Source organism: Eublepharis macularius, chromosome 3 (assembly GCF_028583425.1).
Source record: "Eublepharis macularius isolate TG4126 chromosome 3, MPM_Emac_v1.0, whole genome shotgun sequence".
In the NCBI taxonomy this organism is placed as follows: domain Eukaryota; kingdom Metazoa; phylum Chordata; class Lepidosauria; order Squamata; family Eublepharidae; genus Eublepharis; species Eublepharis macularius.
Window position 1 is genome coordinate 39,890,535 of NC_072792.1, and position 16,729 is coordinate 39,907,263.

The following is a 16,729-nucleotide window of genomic DNA, read 5'->3' on the forward strand; positions in this document are numbered from 1 at the left end:
AAAAATGCTTTTTTTTTTGCACCATAAAATGAACTGTTGTGTGAACTGTTAAATTTCTATTTGCCTTTCTTGATTCCCCCCCTTTCTCCCCTTCCTTTTGGAAGAAAACCACAATTTCTGTGCTAGATCTAAAGTTTCATTAAAATTGCTTATGCCCTGTCCCAGGCATTTTAAGTGGGCCATCTGTCTAAACATCTCTCTATTTTTTTCTGATCATTTCCTCGACTTATTCATGAGCCATGGGAGGGCTTCTTTGTAGTCTCCATGTAGCTGGTTCAGTCTACCCCCACTGAATACATCTATGTGCTTGCATAACATATCTTTTCACAGTGCTGGAAATTCTCTGAGCTTGGTTCAGATGAATGGCCCACTTTCTGAAGCCCCCCTCCCCTCTGCTGTAAAGATTTGTATGCAGGAATTGACCTCGGTGGCTAAAGAATCCGGCACATTATTCTTGATCATCTTACAGGCTCTCCTAAGGTGAAAGTTATGATGAAGGAGTTCTTAATTATTCTTTGACCATTAATATTATTTTAAGACAATAGATCACTTTTATGTAGCTGCCAAAATAGGTAATTGTGCAATGGGAGGGAAAACATTTATAGAGTGCTGTGTAATGCAATTTTTATAATGCTGGTGTTTGAAAGCTAGAGAGTTTTGTTGGTTGAGTTCTGATTCTCTTAGAGCTTCCTTGAGAGATTTTATTGAAGACAAATGACATTTTAATGTAGGCGTTTTTTTTTATAGTCATGCTTTGGATATTTTCAATTTTAATAAAGTAATCTATACTTTTTTATTATTCCTGGCTATAATGCATTAACTTCAATAGTTGCAAGTGGAGGCAGAAAAGGCGCCTATTTCCTGAAAGTTACATATTGTAATTTGATTCAGATCTTACATTCTGATTGGTTGCTAACAATTAAAGCCCCAATAGCAGAGGTGGGTTTTTTGTGTGGGGAGGGAGAGGTCTGGTTCATACTAATGAATCTTCAAATGATTACTTTTGACTAGAGGGTCTAGTTAACTATGGCGATACCTGTTTTCCCCGCCCCGCCAGACGTCTTATTTCGGCCATTCTTCAGGGTTCCCTAGCAGCAAATCTATTTCAGCATGGCAAATACAAGCTGTGAAAGCTGTATATACAGCAGCAACCAAACTCTTCAGCAGGGAGGCAGGAATTATTGTTCTTTGTAGGTATTGTTTCTAAGTTGACATCCACATCAGCTGATATTTTTTGGGTATTTTTTTAATGTACCAAATATTCTATCTCAGAAAATAGGCTCTGTCTTCTTCACCTCTAACAGTGCTTGTACGAACAAATGTTTTGTAACTCTTTTCAACTTGGCCATTATATCATATCTCATTCCATTCCTTCATTGTAACTGGTACCTTAGTTATTTTTCTATCTCATGGAGTGATTGAGTATACCATTATTAAAACAGCTCTTCTACTTTAAGCTCTACTTCCGTTAGTCTTCTTCCTCCAAAATGGAAGATTCTCTTTCCCTCACCTCTGTTCTCTTCTTTTATCTCATTATCCTTTCTTCCCACTATAGCAGTATCTTCCAGCCTTGATTACCACCTCTTTCACAGAACACTTATCTGGATTGAAAGTCCCGAAAGCAACATTAATGGATCATTAATCTGGATTACTATAAAATTATGCTATAGATATCTGCTCTGTCTAACAGTTGTAGCGGTATAGGTTTTCGCCATTAATGGCAGGCATAAATTGCAAGCAAGGGAAGGCACGTAAGTGTGTTTTCCAAAGCTTGCGCATATGAAGAACTTTGAATATCTGGAAGTCCTGTACAAATGTTAGTGATGTTAAGTAAAACAGAATAAAGTGGGACATCATGTAACTGATTTTGTTTGGTGCACCACACATCTGAACCCACAAGTTCTTTTTTTTTTTTTTAAAGTAAAGACCAGACACTACCAAGGAAATGGGAATTCTCATGACAGCAGTAGAAGTTTCTGTGGATATTTATAAAAGTAAGAATTGTGGATACATTATCCTCCTTTGAATGGACATCTGATTTATTTGATTTAGAAGTGAAACAATGTGTTGGCTACTTTTTATCCATGCACAATACACCTTAACTATGTCTTCATAGGTCACACTGCATGATTACCTCCATTGGAGTCTGTTTGCCCTTGGTTGTTATGTTACAGCACCTATTAGGTGCCATGTATAGTAAGCATTGCTGGGATTGTGGTCTAAAAGGCATTTTCATAAACTATTGTTTGCTACCCGTAGAACCGCTAAGTTTAATATCTTGTTTAATATCTTGATTAATATTGTTTAATATCTTGAAAAAAAGAGACCGAAGATCTTCCTCAAATTTGTTCTGACGTTTACCTCTGTATGTCAGTTAATTGTGTTGGATCCAATGACTCTCTTTTGCTAAACGAGAAGCCTTGCTGTGGCAAAAGAATATTTCTCACTTAGTAAGAGAGAGCCATTGGATCCAACCCAAAGATATTAATAAACATTCCTTGCCTTGTGGTATGTGTGGAAATGTACTCGAATTAATGTGCTTGACTTAAAAGCTTAGGTGGCGCTTTCCCACTGCTATGGTTTTTAGGCCTGGATTGTATGCGCAGGCATATTAGTGTGGTTGCCTTATATCCAAACTGTGTGGTAGCTGTAGGTCACCATGCAGATATGAAGAAAAAGGGACTATATATCCTTCTACCAAAGCAGTGCACACTGATGAACTAAGAATCAAACAAGAATAAAAAGCGAGCGAGAGAGAACTTTTCTGTACTCTGCAACTAGAGATCTGTAACAGCACATAAGCATTTGAAAATAAAAAAGGCTGATGGCAAACCAAATACAGTAGATGGATAAGTAGATAAATAGGTGAAAGTAGATAAACAGGTGAAACTGCTGCTCCAAAGAAGACACCATGCAACATTCTTGCACTCTTCAAGCTGTACCTTCTTCAAAGTATCTTCCTCAAAAGTTTGCTAGCAAACAAAAGGCTTCTGAGTGTGAAGGAAAGCAGGCTGTTTATTTTCTTGAAATCCACCAAAAAAAACTCATTCATCCTCTGTGAAATAAGTACCTGCTCCTAGGTAGTGAAAAACTCAGTAGGTTGTTGGTCTATCCTTTCACCTCCGTATCATCTTAAAATGTAATTTTGGCACAGGGAAACAATAAAAGCAAATTAATTCAACTCAGCATCTTTCTGATCTTAGGTGGGTTTTGTCTGGGGACAACTTCAGGTCTTGCACATTCTGAAGAAACACCTTTCCTCACACACTTACACTTTTGTGTAAGTTCTTGGTGCTTTGGCAGACATTTGGGGATTTTTAAATAGTGTTTGTCTTGAATCATGTATCTCAGTATTATTTACTTTGACTGGCAGTGGTTTCACAAGTTCTCAGGCAGACGTTTTTCCAGCTACCTGAGATCTTTGTTAAAAAATGGAGGATGCCAGAGATTAAACCTTAGCAGAGCATGTATTGTACACTGACGTATCAGCTTTCCTGTCACTGCTCCACATGCGCAGTATAACGCAGGTTCAGGACAGTTTGGATTTGATTCCACACCAGTTTTTGAACATATTACACCTTACTGACTACTTCAGTTGTATTCGTTTTTACCGACTGCTGACCCAGTCTAGGCTTAGTGAATTGTCACACATAAGGCAGTGAAGCTGCTATCAGTCTCCGTTAAACATTTGTGTCTCATATTTGTGTGATGCGGCTGTCGACGAGCCTGCCCATCTCTTATTTGGGGGTTCATATCTATCTAATAATTTGTGTATGCTGAACAACTTGAATGTTCTTCTGCCAAAGACATGAGATCTTCATAATATTTTCCTTCATCTTATTGGTCTTAATTTAGGTTCTCCTTTTCAAGAAGGCAATGTTATATTTAGAGATTATTTGAAGTATATAGAAAGCAAGAGACAAATAGATTTCAGTTGTAATGAAACCAATAAGCATATGTTCAGTGATAACGGGGGCATACGACCACAGGGGAAGAACTCAAGGAGAAAAGTGGGCCAATTATGGTAATGAACAGGTAGCCAAGTGAAAAGGAAGGGGGAGAGAGCACAGGGCAACCATGTGAAATTTTGATGAGCACAGTAAGCAGCTGGCACAGTCTAACTATTGTCAAATGTCGGAAACATCACAGCAGAATGCAGTTTAAGGACAGTCTGAAAGGACAAACCAGTTAGGCTGTGCATTTCTCCAGGGAGTTGTTGAAAAGTTATACAGGTTGTATAGTAAACGATCATTTTCCTTAAACTTTTCACTAAGACAAATTGTGTCATTACTGGTTTGGTATGGTGGTCTGCTCTTCTGTAGTTGGCTTTCATTCACATGTTTTCCATAGATGTGTTCAGAGACTGTTCCTGTCCTCTGAAGTTTTCATCTTGACATCTCTCTCAAATCTATTTTTGCAATAAGATGTGATTAGGAAGGCTGGAAGAAGTATAATGCTATAGCAAAAAAATGGCCTTTGAAACAGGCATTGGAAAGCATTTCCCCCGTCTAAGAATTCTACATTTTGTCTTCCTCTTGCTTCTTTTACCAGTAATATGAAAGCAAATAAATGTTCAAGCATGTTAAGAGATGCCCTCAGTGAGTATGCTTATATACTTCTTTGAAATCCCTCTTAGGCTAGAAAGCTTATTTTGTAACATTCCACCTTTCCATTGACATGTTCAGAGCAACTAAGAAATTTTTTTTTTTTGGCCATCAAGTTGCAGCAAACTTACGGCAACCCCATAGGGTTTTCAAGGTTTGCCATTGCATGCCTCTGTGGGGCAACCCTAGACTTGGAGGTCTCCCATCCAAGTACTAAACAGGGCTGGCCCTGCTTAGTTTCTAAGATCTGATGAGATCAAGTTAGACTGGGCTATTCAGGTCAGGATAAAACTAAAAAAAACCTAACATTATACAAAATAGTACAACATTCAATACAAACCATAGTAAACCAAACAGTGATTGTATGGGAAACTGTTCATGACTGAGATTTATAAAATTGGACTTGGCCACTGTAAATTACAGCTCTTTTAGTGCCAGCAACAGTGATGGAGAAATGAATGATGGATTTTTACATAATGTTCAAGTTTATGGTTAGGGGAAAGGGGAGGTGGTATATATTAAACCCATCCCTCTTTGCAGATGTTTGATACCAAATAACCATGGTATCTGAAATGAACATTTGAGCAGGTTACTGCCCTGAAGTGATAGGAAAATGTGTGACTGGCATATGGAAATTGTACATGGCAGTTGATCTCGTGTGCTCTGTGGTTGTCCCAGCTAGTGTATATACAAAAATCTATTGGGATTGTTGCACCTGGTAACAGTACGCATGACTTTGGGTACACATGACTTTGGGTTGGATCCAGCACAATGACCTTTGCTTATGGATAAGGAAGGAGGGAACAATTTTGCCCTGTTGCATTTCTGCACTGCAGCCTCATGACCTGCAATTTCTGTTGCTCCATGTGGGTCCCACAACCCTTGAATAAACTTTCCTAGATGGTTGTTGTGGATTTTCCGGGCTGTATAGCCGTGGTCTTGGCATTGTAGTTCCTGACGTTTCGCCAGCAGCTGTGGCTGGCATCTTCAGAGGTGTAGCACCAAAAGACAGAGATCTCTCAGTGTCACAGTGTGGAAAAGATGTTGGCAGGTCATGCCAAGACCACGGCTATACAGCCCGGAAAATCCACAACAGCCATCGTTCTCCGGCCGAGAAAGCCTTCGACAATAAACTTTCCTAGGTTTGGAAAAGACCATAAAGAACTGGGGAGGTCTGTAACTACCAGCACCTTCCACTTATGGATTTCTGGATCCGACCCAGCGTTTTAGAATTTTCATAAAACTCAAGCCAAGGGTCTCCAACCAAAACTGTAAGAATATTTGGACACAGTATTACCTAGTCCTTGAAAACTGATTGGACTAAAAGTGGTCAGTAAACTGAACAGAGTCCAAACCAGAGCTGTCTTGAGCGCTCAATGTGGCTGGAAGGGAATATCCCCCCAAATTTTAGGGTTGCCATTTTATTGCAACCTGCAAGGTGGGGAGGGGAATAAATGTTTTAAATCTTTGGTATCGGTTAAATTAAAAAACCTATAATGAAACATTAACTTTGTAGTAACCTATGAGAAAATATGGAATAAAATCGGGTTCTTCCCCACCTTTTTCTTTTGCTGATATAGGGCATCTGTAGTTAAACCTGATGCAAGTAACTGGGAGCTGTCAGTCCAACTGGGAGATGCAACTCACTCAGTTATAGCTTCATGTCAAGGGTCAACATTCTTGGTAAGTGTTTGCTCACAAGCAACAACTTTTATAAGTTGTAAATATTCTTGATTTTGGTCCAAAACACAATAATAAATTATTATACATACACATTTCCTAAAGACAATAAATACCTCAGTGCACTTTCATGTGCAATTGAAATCTTCTAAAAGCTGTTTACAATCATACCTTAAAATTAGTCCATATATAGAAATTGAATGCATTTTTACTGTTGGGCTTAATCCACTTCTTGAATATAACTATTCAAATTTGGAAATCACTACAGCTGATGAAGACTAGTGAGCAAAACCCATTAAGCTAAGTTATGGACTGTAATGCAATTTTTTACTGTTTTCATGTGTGAATAAAACATGTGGTATGCCTTATTGTTGATTCTAATTCTGAGGTTTGGGCATTTTTTTAGAGTACTGGGGAGGGGAGAACTTCCTGACTTTGCAGATATACTTTTGTGTTTTGCATATACATGGCTATACCAAGTATAACTATCATAGGTTCATGGATGAACTCCAGAAGTATGGGGAAGAGATGGAAAAGACTTTCTCAGGTAGAATCTGTTTTATGGGAAGTAATATGAGCTGCACTGGTGGGTTACAGCTATCATGTGACTAGCTAGAAGAAATATATAGTGAATTAACATTTCAGTTCTGTTATGCATCTCCTATAACTGAATGTTGCTTCTCTCATTGTTAGATTGGAGGGAGAAGTAAAGGATAGGCTGTTATAAGTAAACCAAGTAGGCAGAGAATATTATATGTATTAGAGTGTTGTGTGATGCATATCTTGGTGGGTTTGTATCATCTTAGACTATAAGTGAGGGACTACATAATTGGATGCTTCTCCCTCACATTTACAAAAATAGCAAGTCAGAAAGTAGGACTTTAGTCTTACCCTACTGGGCCAGTTAGTTTTCTATGTGCAAAGCATTCTTTGTGCAGAAGAGCACTCAAGAGCAAGTTCCCAAGATGGAATATAGGGAGTCCATTTGATTCCTGGTCATATGTTTCAGTACTTAAGCGTATAAAAAGAAATAGCAGAGTAGACTAGTGCTAGGAAATGCCTAATGAGTCAGAGAACAGAGATGAAGGCTACAGGCAGCAACTGGTTATTCTGCCTGTTATTTGGACAAGAAATTAGTCTGTCATTAATCATCAAGAAGTCTATTGATCCTGATTCTGTAAATTTAGGAGACTTACAGTGCAGTAATTTGCAGTTACTCCAGGCTAAGCCCTTTGATTTCAATGGATTGCACTGTTATCCTGAGACTGGAAATCTTCAGATCTGGAATTACATCTGATGTCACAGCCATGCTCTTGCCCCTCAGCCCTTGTGAATACAGGCAGTTTTCCTACAAGGTCTTTGGTTTACATAACGGTGTGTAGTTAATACGTATCTGATATCAACACTGGCATACCAGTCTGCTGTTTTTGTGATTGCTGCCTAATTCCTATGGGCACTTAGTGTATAACACTGACATGCACATGATGTGTAATTAGAGCATGACAAGCTAAGTATCCTATCTTCTCCAGTGTCAATAAAGTTTGTTTTAAAATTTCATTTTAAGGGTTTTTTAATGCTTTGCCGACTAAACACATAGGGATGGACTGGGAGACCCAAATGGCCCAGGAAAAGGGCACCATCCCCTCTGACTACTACTCCCTTCTCACTTGATGGTGGGGGAGGGGGCTAAAAGCCAGCTGGAGAGAAAGGAGACATTGCCGTGTTCCTCTTCATTAACTGTGTCATACCTGGATGGGCACAGCATGAAGCTGGATGCTGCTCTGCCGGTGCTCCTCCTCACCACTTTGGGGCCAGGGATCAGGTGGTACCACAGTGGCCCACCAGGATTTTTCCTGTTAAAGCCAGCTGCCAGTGTGCCTCTGCCCATAGGATGCAGTAATGAAGCAGAAGAATAAGTGCTGAGACGTGCCAGCAAGTATATGCTGCGCTGAGCTCATTGAAGACAGGATGGGGTAAAATGGATAGATAGATATGGTATGACGTAGTATCTGGAGGAACCTCTTGCATCTTGGGGAAACGTCTTCTATTTATATTAGGAGGCAAGGTCAAAAAAGTTGCTGATTCTTTCAAGGGATGGGACTACTTATCCCGTGACACCAGACTTACCTAGTGTATAAGAACCTTGGTGTTATGCAAGAAGTTTGCTGGGAAGGGGTGGGGAAGATTTCTGTCTGGCAGAACTGCTCTCTTTCCTTCTCTTCAAAAATAAATGGGAAATGGGATCTTAGGAGCTGGGCTATGTCTGCAGCTGAGCTCCTTGGGTCTCTTTTCCCATTTATTTTTGGATTGCTGTTCTTTTACCCAGTGCATAATTGTAGTGATCTTCACTTGTCTGCTTATCTGAAAGAAGGTATAGAAAGTAGTTTGGTGTAAGTACTATCGTCCATGTCTTAGTGGGGCAGTCCACAATGTTTAACACTTTCTAGCTCCATTCATGGGTCAGCACTCCCACTGGTTTCCAAGAACCAAATATATTTGAGACCCAGTTTAATGTTTCTTGAGAGAATCTTGCAGGAAGCAATGCCCCTTGTGATGTCTAGATGACTTCAAAGAAGGGCAGTATAACAGAACGATCTTACAGTGATCATCTCTCACACCAACCCTCTCCTGTGATGCTTTGCAGATCAAAATAATGTTACATTTATAGTAAGAAGCATAATAGCAGAAGATAGAAAAAACTGTAGAAGTATTAACAATGGTGAATCTACATATAGTAGCTTAAAATCGCACAAGCTTCTTTTGATCACATTTTCTACTATATAATTTTTCTGTCACAAAGATGGGGAATATTGAATGAGGAACAAAGAGTGAAAAATAAACAATTGTGCTTGCTTTCTGTAGCCAATATTTCAATATTTATTGGGTTTATGCTCCTTTCTGCTGTGAATATCTCCGAATTGAGAAACTAGAAAGCATACTCATTTTGGTATCCCCTGATGTTAAAAGTCTCAGGGATAAAAGGGATAGAGATTTTTAGCTCTGTGTATCCTACTTCCGACAGCTTGAATGTCAAATGTTTTTAGTTTAGAATTCAGGCTGCTTTTTTACTGATGGTGTTGTCTTTTCACGTGGCCTTCAAGCTCACCAGGTATGTTCCAGAGTGGAAAGAAGAAGCTGTCATTTCACCAATTAGGTTCCTTTTCACTAAGATTTAATTTGCTATTTAGTTTAGGAACCAAAATAAGCTTGAATGAGAGCAGTACACAACTATTTTGGAAGCAGTTAGCTTGAGGATAAACGTTGTGGGAAAAGTTTTGTGTACTATCTCCACTTCACTGCATTGGGTGCACTTTATATGCATTCACTGCATATGCTAAGCAGCAACTTTAAAATACAGTTGAGTATCACTGAAGGTAATCATGAGATCCTCACCTATTTTCTGCTAAAGATGACCCACTGATGATGCCTTTTATTTATCATCTGCATATTTTTTCACAAGTTATGTGTCTGTACCCAGCAATGCCCAATGCTTTGCAAGTTTCACACCACATCAATATTCATAGGGCTGCAAAATATTTTTTATTGAATTGACTCACCTCTCTTTCTCTTCTTTCATGCTTTCCATTTTGTTTTGGAAACTTTGGTCTTCCTATGTGTTGTGGTGATGAGCTTTTTGACTAGGATACATTCCAATCATATCTGCTCTTTTTTCTATCATTCATTTAAAAATGAATGGAAATCTAACTTAACCTTTGTTCACATTAAGATGATACATAGGTATGCAGAGTTTCAGCGAGTTATATGGAAAGCAACAATACACACACAAACCTCGACCACATTATCCCTGAAAAAGAAGACAGTCCTCATCAGTGCTGCTGTGTGATTGTTTCCCTAGTATTTGAATGTCAGCCTTACCAACTACCACCATGATACATGAGCAAGGAGAAGCAATGGAAGATGCTTTAGTGGAGGGGCTAGTTTAAATGATTGGTTCAATAAGGCCATATCTAGAATACTGTATTCAACTCTAGTTCATCGTCGTTCTTCTGTGCCTCCATACATGGGACTGTGCGCAGTCGCAGGCCAGTCACCGGAAAATTCTTTACCACTTTTTTGACCTCTGAAGGGGCCGTTGGTCGCGAGCCTACAGCGATCATTTCCCGCCCAAACGGTCACGTGTCCTAACGGCGAGCAACGGCCCCTTCCCTCAGTTCTCTTCTTGCCACTGCTAGAAGTTGAACGTACGCTTCACAGCTCCGTGATTGATCGTATTTTTCTTGACTATTTTGGTACTGATTTGGATTTCGGACTTGGCTTATGCTTCTTCCAACTGATTTGGACTGATTCGTGACTTGGTGTGTATTGACTCGGCTTGTTTTGACAACGCGTATTGCTGAACCCCCTGATGGCTTCTAAGGCCCTCTTTAAACACTGTGCCCAGTGCCAGACAAAGATGACCCATACTGATGGGCATGATCTTTGCTTGATCTGCCTCAGGGAAGGTCATAATGTGCCGGCGTGTAAAATCTGTCAGAATTTCACCCCCAAAGCGAGACATGAGAGGTCTCAGCGGTTGAGGGCGTTGCTATGGCAGAAGGTTCTGGATGGTGAGGAAGTTCCGAGGCCCCCTTCAGTGGCAGGGAAAATGCCGTTGTCTTCCCCGAAGGCTGGCCACAGTTCCACTCCTGCTGACAGACGTTCCAGAGCGGGGTCAATGGTTTCTTCAAGGCTGTTTCGAGATTGCAGTCGGCAACTAAGTCAGTGCCGAGCACAGGGCCAAAGGAAATGGCGTCGTCGAGATCGGATCCGAAGGTGAAGTCAGCGTCGAAATCGGATCTGAAGGAGAGGTCGGCATTGAAATCGGATCCGAGGAAAGACTCGGTTCCGGCATCGGATCCGAAGGGCAAGGCGGGCCCGCTATCGGAGGTGACTCCGGCATTGGATCCAATGGGTCATGAACTCCGAGGTCAGAGACTACTGGAAAGAAGTCAACTGCTAAGAGGTCTTCGGATCCGAGAGCCAGTTCAGAACCGCCTCTGAAGAAGGCGAAGAAGGCTAAGCATCGGCATTCTTGGTCCCTGCGGCGTTGGTCTGCTGATGAGGTGGTGTTGGTTTCGCCACGTACACCTTCACCTCATTTGGATTCCCCGGACCGTTCTGTTCCTGACGAGGAAGCGCCCGATCCGGGAGTTACTGTGCTTGTCTCTGGGGGACAGCGTTTTCTGTCACCGGAACCGAGTCCGGCTACCCATTGTCGGACCCAGCAAAGGCCTTCTAGGCGGCCATCTCCCGCTTCCCCTGCATTTTTTCTATTTTTACTGTTTTTAACTTTGTATTGTGACGGCCTTTGGCCATATACAATTAAACCACTCAACTCAACTCAGAAAGGAAAAGAAGTTTGCACATTAATGTACTAGAATTAAGAGCAATACATTTTGCACTTGTGTCCTTTGCAGCACTTCTCCAGAATCGTCAGGTGTTGGTACAGACGGACAACACGACTGCCATGTATTACGTAAACCAACAAGGGGGCACCGCATCTCTGACTCTCTGCAGGGAGGCCACACTCATTTGGCAACAGGCAATTCAGAATGGTGTGACGCTTCGTGTTATACACGTAGCGGGATCCGACAATGCTCGGGCGGATACGCTCAGAAGAGTACTTCTGTTGGACCACGAGTGGGCGCTAAACATAAAGTACATTGGACCGATCTTTCGGTTGTGGGGTCTACCAGACATAGATGTGTTTGCTACTTCAGCAAATGCCAAGGCCCATATATTTTGTTCAAGGGCAGGGAGTGACCCTCTGTCCATTGGGGATGCTTTCCAGTTTGTCTGGACCCACAAGTTACACTATATGCTCCCACCGTTCCTGTTAGTACCAAGGGTGTTATGCAAAATAGAAAATGACAACACTGATTGCATTCTGGTGGCACCCTTCTGGCCGAGGCAGGTGTGGTTCCCAAAGCTGTTGCAGCTGTCCAGACAGACATATGTGCGCTTACCTCCCCAACAGGATCTCCTGGTGAACGGGAGCCTGTTTCATCACGAGCCCAGGACATTGCACCTGACTGTTTGGCGGATACGATCCCGCCTGTAGATTGTTCTAAGCGAGTAGAGGAGGTTTTATTAAATGCAAGGAAACCCTCCACGAGATGGTCCTACAATGCTAAGTGGCTTAGGTTTGAAACCTGGGCAGTAACAAGGAATGTAGTGCCTTCTAGGCGCCCTTTAAATTTGATCTTTGATTATCTATGCCAGTTGAAGGATCAAGGACTTATGATCACGTCCTTAAAGGTGCATCTTGCGGCTATTTCCGCGTTTCATGAACATATTGAAGGCCATATAGTGTTTTCTCACTGTAAATCCCATCAGTTTTTGAAGGGAATGTTTAATCTCTACCCACCTGTGTCACCACCAGTGCCTCAATGGTCCCTGTCCCTGGTATTGTCAAGGTTGATGCTACCGCCTTTTGAACCGTTAGCCACATTCTCTTTGGAATGTCTTATAAGGTGGCCTTTCTGATAGCTGTAACATCGGCTAGGAGGGTTAGCGAGTTAACAGCACTTCGGGCTGACCCTCCATTTCTGAGGTTTCATTCTAATAGAGTGGTTTTGCGGCCATGCCTTAAGTTTCTGCCTAAAGTGGTATCTGCTTTCCACCTTTCACAAGAGATCACATTACCTGTATTCTTCCCAAAAGCGTCAACTAAAGGAGAAAAAGCTCTTCACACGTTGGATTTGAGAAGGGCTTTAGCCTTTTATTTGGACAGGACAAAGGTTTCCGTAATAGTCCGCATCTGTTTGTCTGTTTTGGGGATAAGGACAAGGGTCACAGGGCATCTCTGCAGATGGTGTCCCGATGGATAGTTTCAGCCATTAGTAAAGCTTATGCTGTGGCCAGGGTAGACTGTCCATTGGAGGTCAAAGCCCATTCCACACGGTCTCAAGCAACATCGTCAGCCTTTCTTAAAGTTGTTCCACTTAGTAGCATTTGCAGAGCGGCAACGTGGTCATCTGCTGAAACATTTGTAAAGCATTATGCTATGGATGTCAACGCAGAGCAGGATGTTGCAGTGGCAAAGGCTGTCCTTCACTCCTTGTTTTCCTTAAAAAAAAAAAAAGGAAAGAAAGAAAGAAAGAAAGAAAAGAGTTTTTTTCTTCTATAATTGAGATTGGTACTCTGTTGATGTGTGAGTTATTAAACATGTTACTTTGTCTTGTCATCATTGTTATAGATGGCTGTCATGTTTGGGTTTTTTTCTGTCTAATAAAATAGAGTTGGACTTCACCCTGCCTCCTTATTGTCTAAAGCTTGGTACTCTCCCATGTGTGGAGGCACAGAAGAACGACGATGAAAACAGGGTTGACATACCTGTAACTTTTGTTCATCGAGTTCTTCTGTGCTGACACACATCCCTCCCTCCTGCCCCGCTGTGATCTCCAGAAATATTGCCTACCATGCTGGGTGGCGGCGGCAAGGGAGAACTGAGGGAAGGGGCCGTTGCTCGCCGTTAGGACACGTGACCGTTTGGGCGGGAAACGGTCACTGTAGGCTCGCGACCAACGGCCCCTTCAGAGCTCAAGAAAGTGGTAAAGAATTTTCTGGCGGCTGGCCTGCGACTGCGCAGTCCCATGTGTGTCAGCACAGAAGAACTCGATGAACAAAAGTTACAGGTATGTCAACCCTGTTTTATCCCACCTCAAAATTACAGAGCTCAGAAAGGTGTAGAATAGGTAACTACAACTACCAAAAGGCCAAAATAATGTATCACAGTGTGAAAAAGACAACATATTTTAGGATTTTTTGTCTAGAAAAGTGTGATTAATATGGGATGTGATAAAGGTTTATAAACTTTTATGTCTGATATGAAAAAAGGAGATACAAACTTTTACCCATTTTTCATAAATCTCTGGAACACCTTGGAAGTTGCCCTATTATAGATTTACCTGTCCAAAAGACTTCATGAAATCCACAATTTACTTATGGTTTTCTGTGCCACAAATGAAGTTATGGCCACATACTTACATTTCTATTAAAAAAGAATCATGGAGGAAGTCTAATAATAGCTATTAGCTGTATCAAGATGGTCTACCTCATTACCAGATTCTGATGCAAACAACAAGGGAGGTTTATTACCTTTTGCCCTGTTTCAGTGGGTCCAGGGCTATTGCCACAGTTCGGCCCAGATGAAGACGAGACAGCAGGGTGCCAGCCAGCCCTGTTGTGGAGCTCACCTCACCCAGGAATCCTGTGGAAACTCACCGAGCTTCTGAGAGCTTCTGAGTTTATTCCCAACTTCATGCTTTGGTGTTTTCTAAGTAATAATAATAATAACAAGAATAATTCACTTGTATACTGCTCTTCTGAACAGATTAGTGAACAAAATCAGTGTTACTGTCACCAAAATGCACCTGGGGCTTAGAGGAGTGGCTTACCACTCCTGTTGAGTTCATGGCAGTAGTAAGATTCACATTAGTGAAGTGCTGCATCTCAGCCCGGTTACTTAACCACTGTGCTAAACCTGCTGTCATAATGCTACATATTTTTTAACTAACTTGGTAAGAAACAACACATTATTCTGAGTCAAATTCAGTTTACTTCATTTTTTCCCTTTTTAGAAAGATGTTTGAATGTCTTTAAATTCACTTAAGCACTCAAACAAAGAACAGTGAATAAGAAGACATTTAAAAAATAATCCATTTTATTTTTTTTTGGTTCAGAAACCAGCGTTTAAAGTGAAATGTATTTTATTTGTACACAGGGCTTTTTTTGAGCTGGAACGCTCTTGAATGGTGTTCTGGCACCTCTAAAAATACCCACATCGTGCGGGTATTTTTACAATGCCTTGGGCATTTTGAGCCCATTTGGGCCTGGGTCGGAGGATTCCCCCACCTGGCAGCGGCCCGTTCCAGGCCGATTTGGCCCCTTTTGGGCCCCTTTTGGTCATTTTGGGCCCATTTAGGGGCCGAAGGGGCCAGGAGAGGATCCAAAACTACCAGGATCAGGCCTGAAATGGCCAGGATCAGGCTGCTGCTGGGCGGAAGATGGTTGCTCCAACCGGCAGCGGCCTGTTCCATTCCTGGCCCATTTTGGCCCAATACAGCCTGGAACTGGTTGCTGCCGGGTGAGGGAGTGCCCATTAAGGGCCGATTCAGGCCTGATCTGGGCCAAATTGGGCCCCCTGTGGAGCGTGGGAGCTCCCCCAGGGCGGCCACCGCCTGCATGATGATGTCACTTCCCAGAAGTGACATCATCATGCTGTTCCAGGAGCACGCGCGCGGTGTGCACACGCACGCATGCACATGGTAGTTGCGAGAGTTCCCCCAGCTCTTTTCCCAGAAAAAAAAGCCATTTGTACAAATGTACTTTATTATTTTTGTTATGTATCATGACCGCATTGTGCAGTGATAATTTTCATCTGTGAAAAGTCACAAACGTGGTCCTTGTTGTGTCTTGTAGTACTGGCATTACCTCAGAATTTGCAGTGCATGGTGCCCGCATTGCCAGCTGAGCAATGTCATCTAATGATGTGCCTCTGTGATGTAGATTAATGTGTGAAACATATCACAGACATGTGGAATCATGATTTTGTATCATTTTCAGCCATCCCATTGTTTAACTATATCAGGAATTTGTACAGACAGTGAACAGATTTTTCAGTTTCGTATTATATAACCCTTACTTCCCAGTCACAGGGTTGAATCCAGACTAAGTTTGTGGCATGCGCTAGGAACTTTTGTCAGTGGAACAAAATGTTATTACCTCCCCTACCACTGTAGCCCCTAGATGCTGCTCCTCTACTGTAACTATTAGAACCACCGCACAGAACACACAGATTCCCATTCTAGTGAGTATAGCCCACAGGCACTGCTGGCCAATAAGATGCTAAAAGCCCCCTCTGGGCAGATTATGATGATGCTTTGTGAGGTGCTGTAGCTCTGGGCAAATGAAAACGCTATTGTGTGGTAAATTATCTTGCATCAAAATGCTTTGAAATTTCTGATGCAGTATTTGGAAACGATGGTAGGTACCAAAGAATGTTTCTAGGTCATTTTTGACTGCAAAATAACTTGATACTCATCCTGAGGGGGGTTTCTTATCGGCATGCAGTCTTTGATCACCATCTAAGTGTGGAGAACCGGGAATAATACAGGTGCATAGCATGCCTGCTGCTCAAGGTATGCACAGTCTGGCGAACAGAAACAATCACAAAAGCAGGAAAATAAAAAGATCCAGATTCCAGAATGTACAAACTGGGCACAATTCACTCTGAAGGCCCTCCTGTACAAGCTTCATTGAAATGAGGGAGAGCTGCACCCTCTCGTTGGATTGTGCCCATTTATTTTAAGACTAAAGACATAATAACTGTGAGCTCCTCCTGCTGGTTTAATAGCAGTGGTTGTATGTGCTAGCACATTCCACATAGAGTTGAGGGGCTGGGCGTGATTCAACAAAAAGCAGTAGTTAACCCTACAAGTTCT

The 16,729-nt window shown here is 41.8% G+C and overlaps 1 protein-coding gene across 1 annotated transcript in view; it reads left to right on the forward strand.

The window, feature by feature from the left end:
- The window catches only part of PCCA (propionyl-CoA carboxylase subunit alpha), a 324,266-nt gene that overhangs the window by 203,330 nt on the left and 104,207 nt on the right, over positions 1–16,729 (forward strand). Inside the window, exon 19 of the mRNA XM_054973482.1 lies at positions 6,185–6,287. Within this exon, the coding sequence (XP_054829457.1) occupies positions 6,185–6,287 (103 nt within the window). The remainder of the gene's footprint in view (positions 1–6,184; positions 6,288–16,729) is intronic.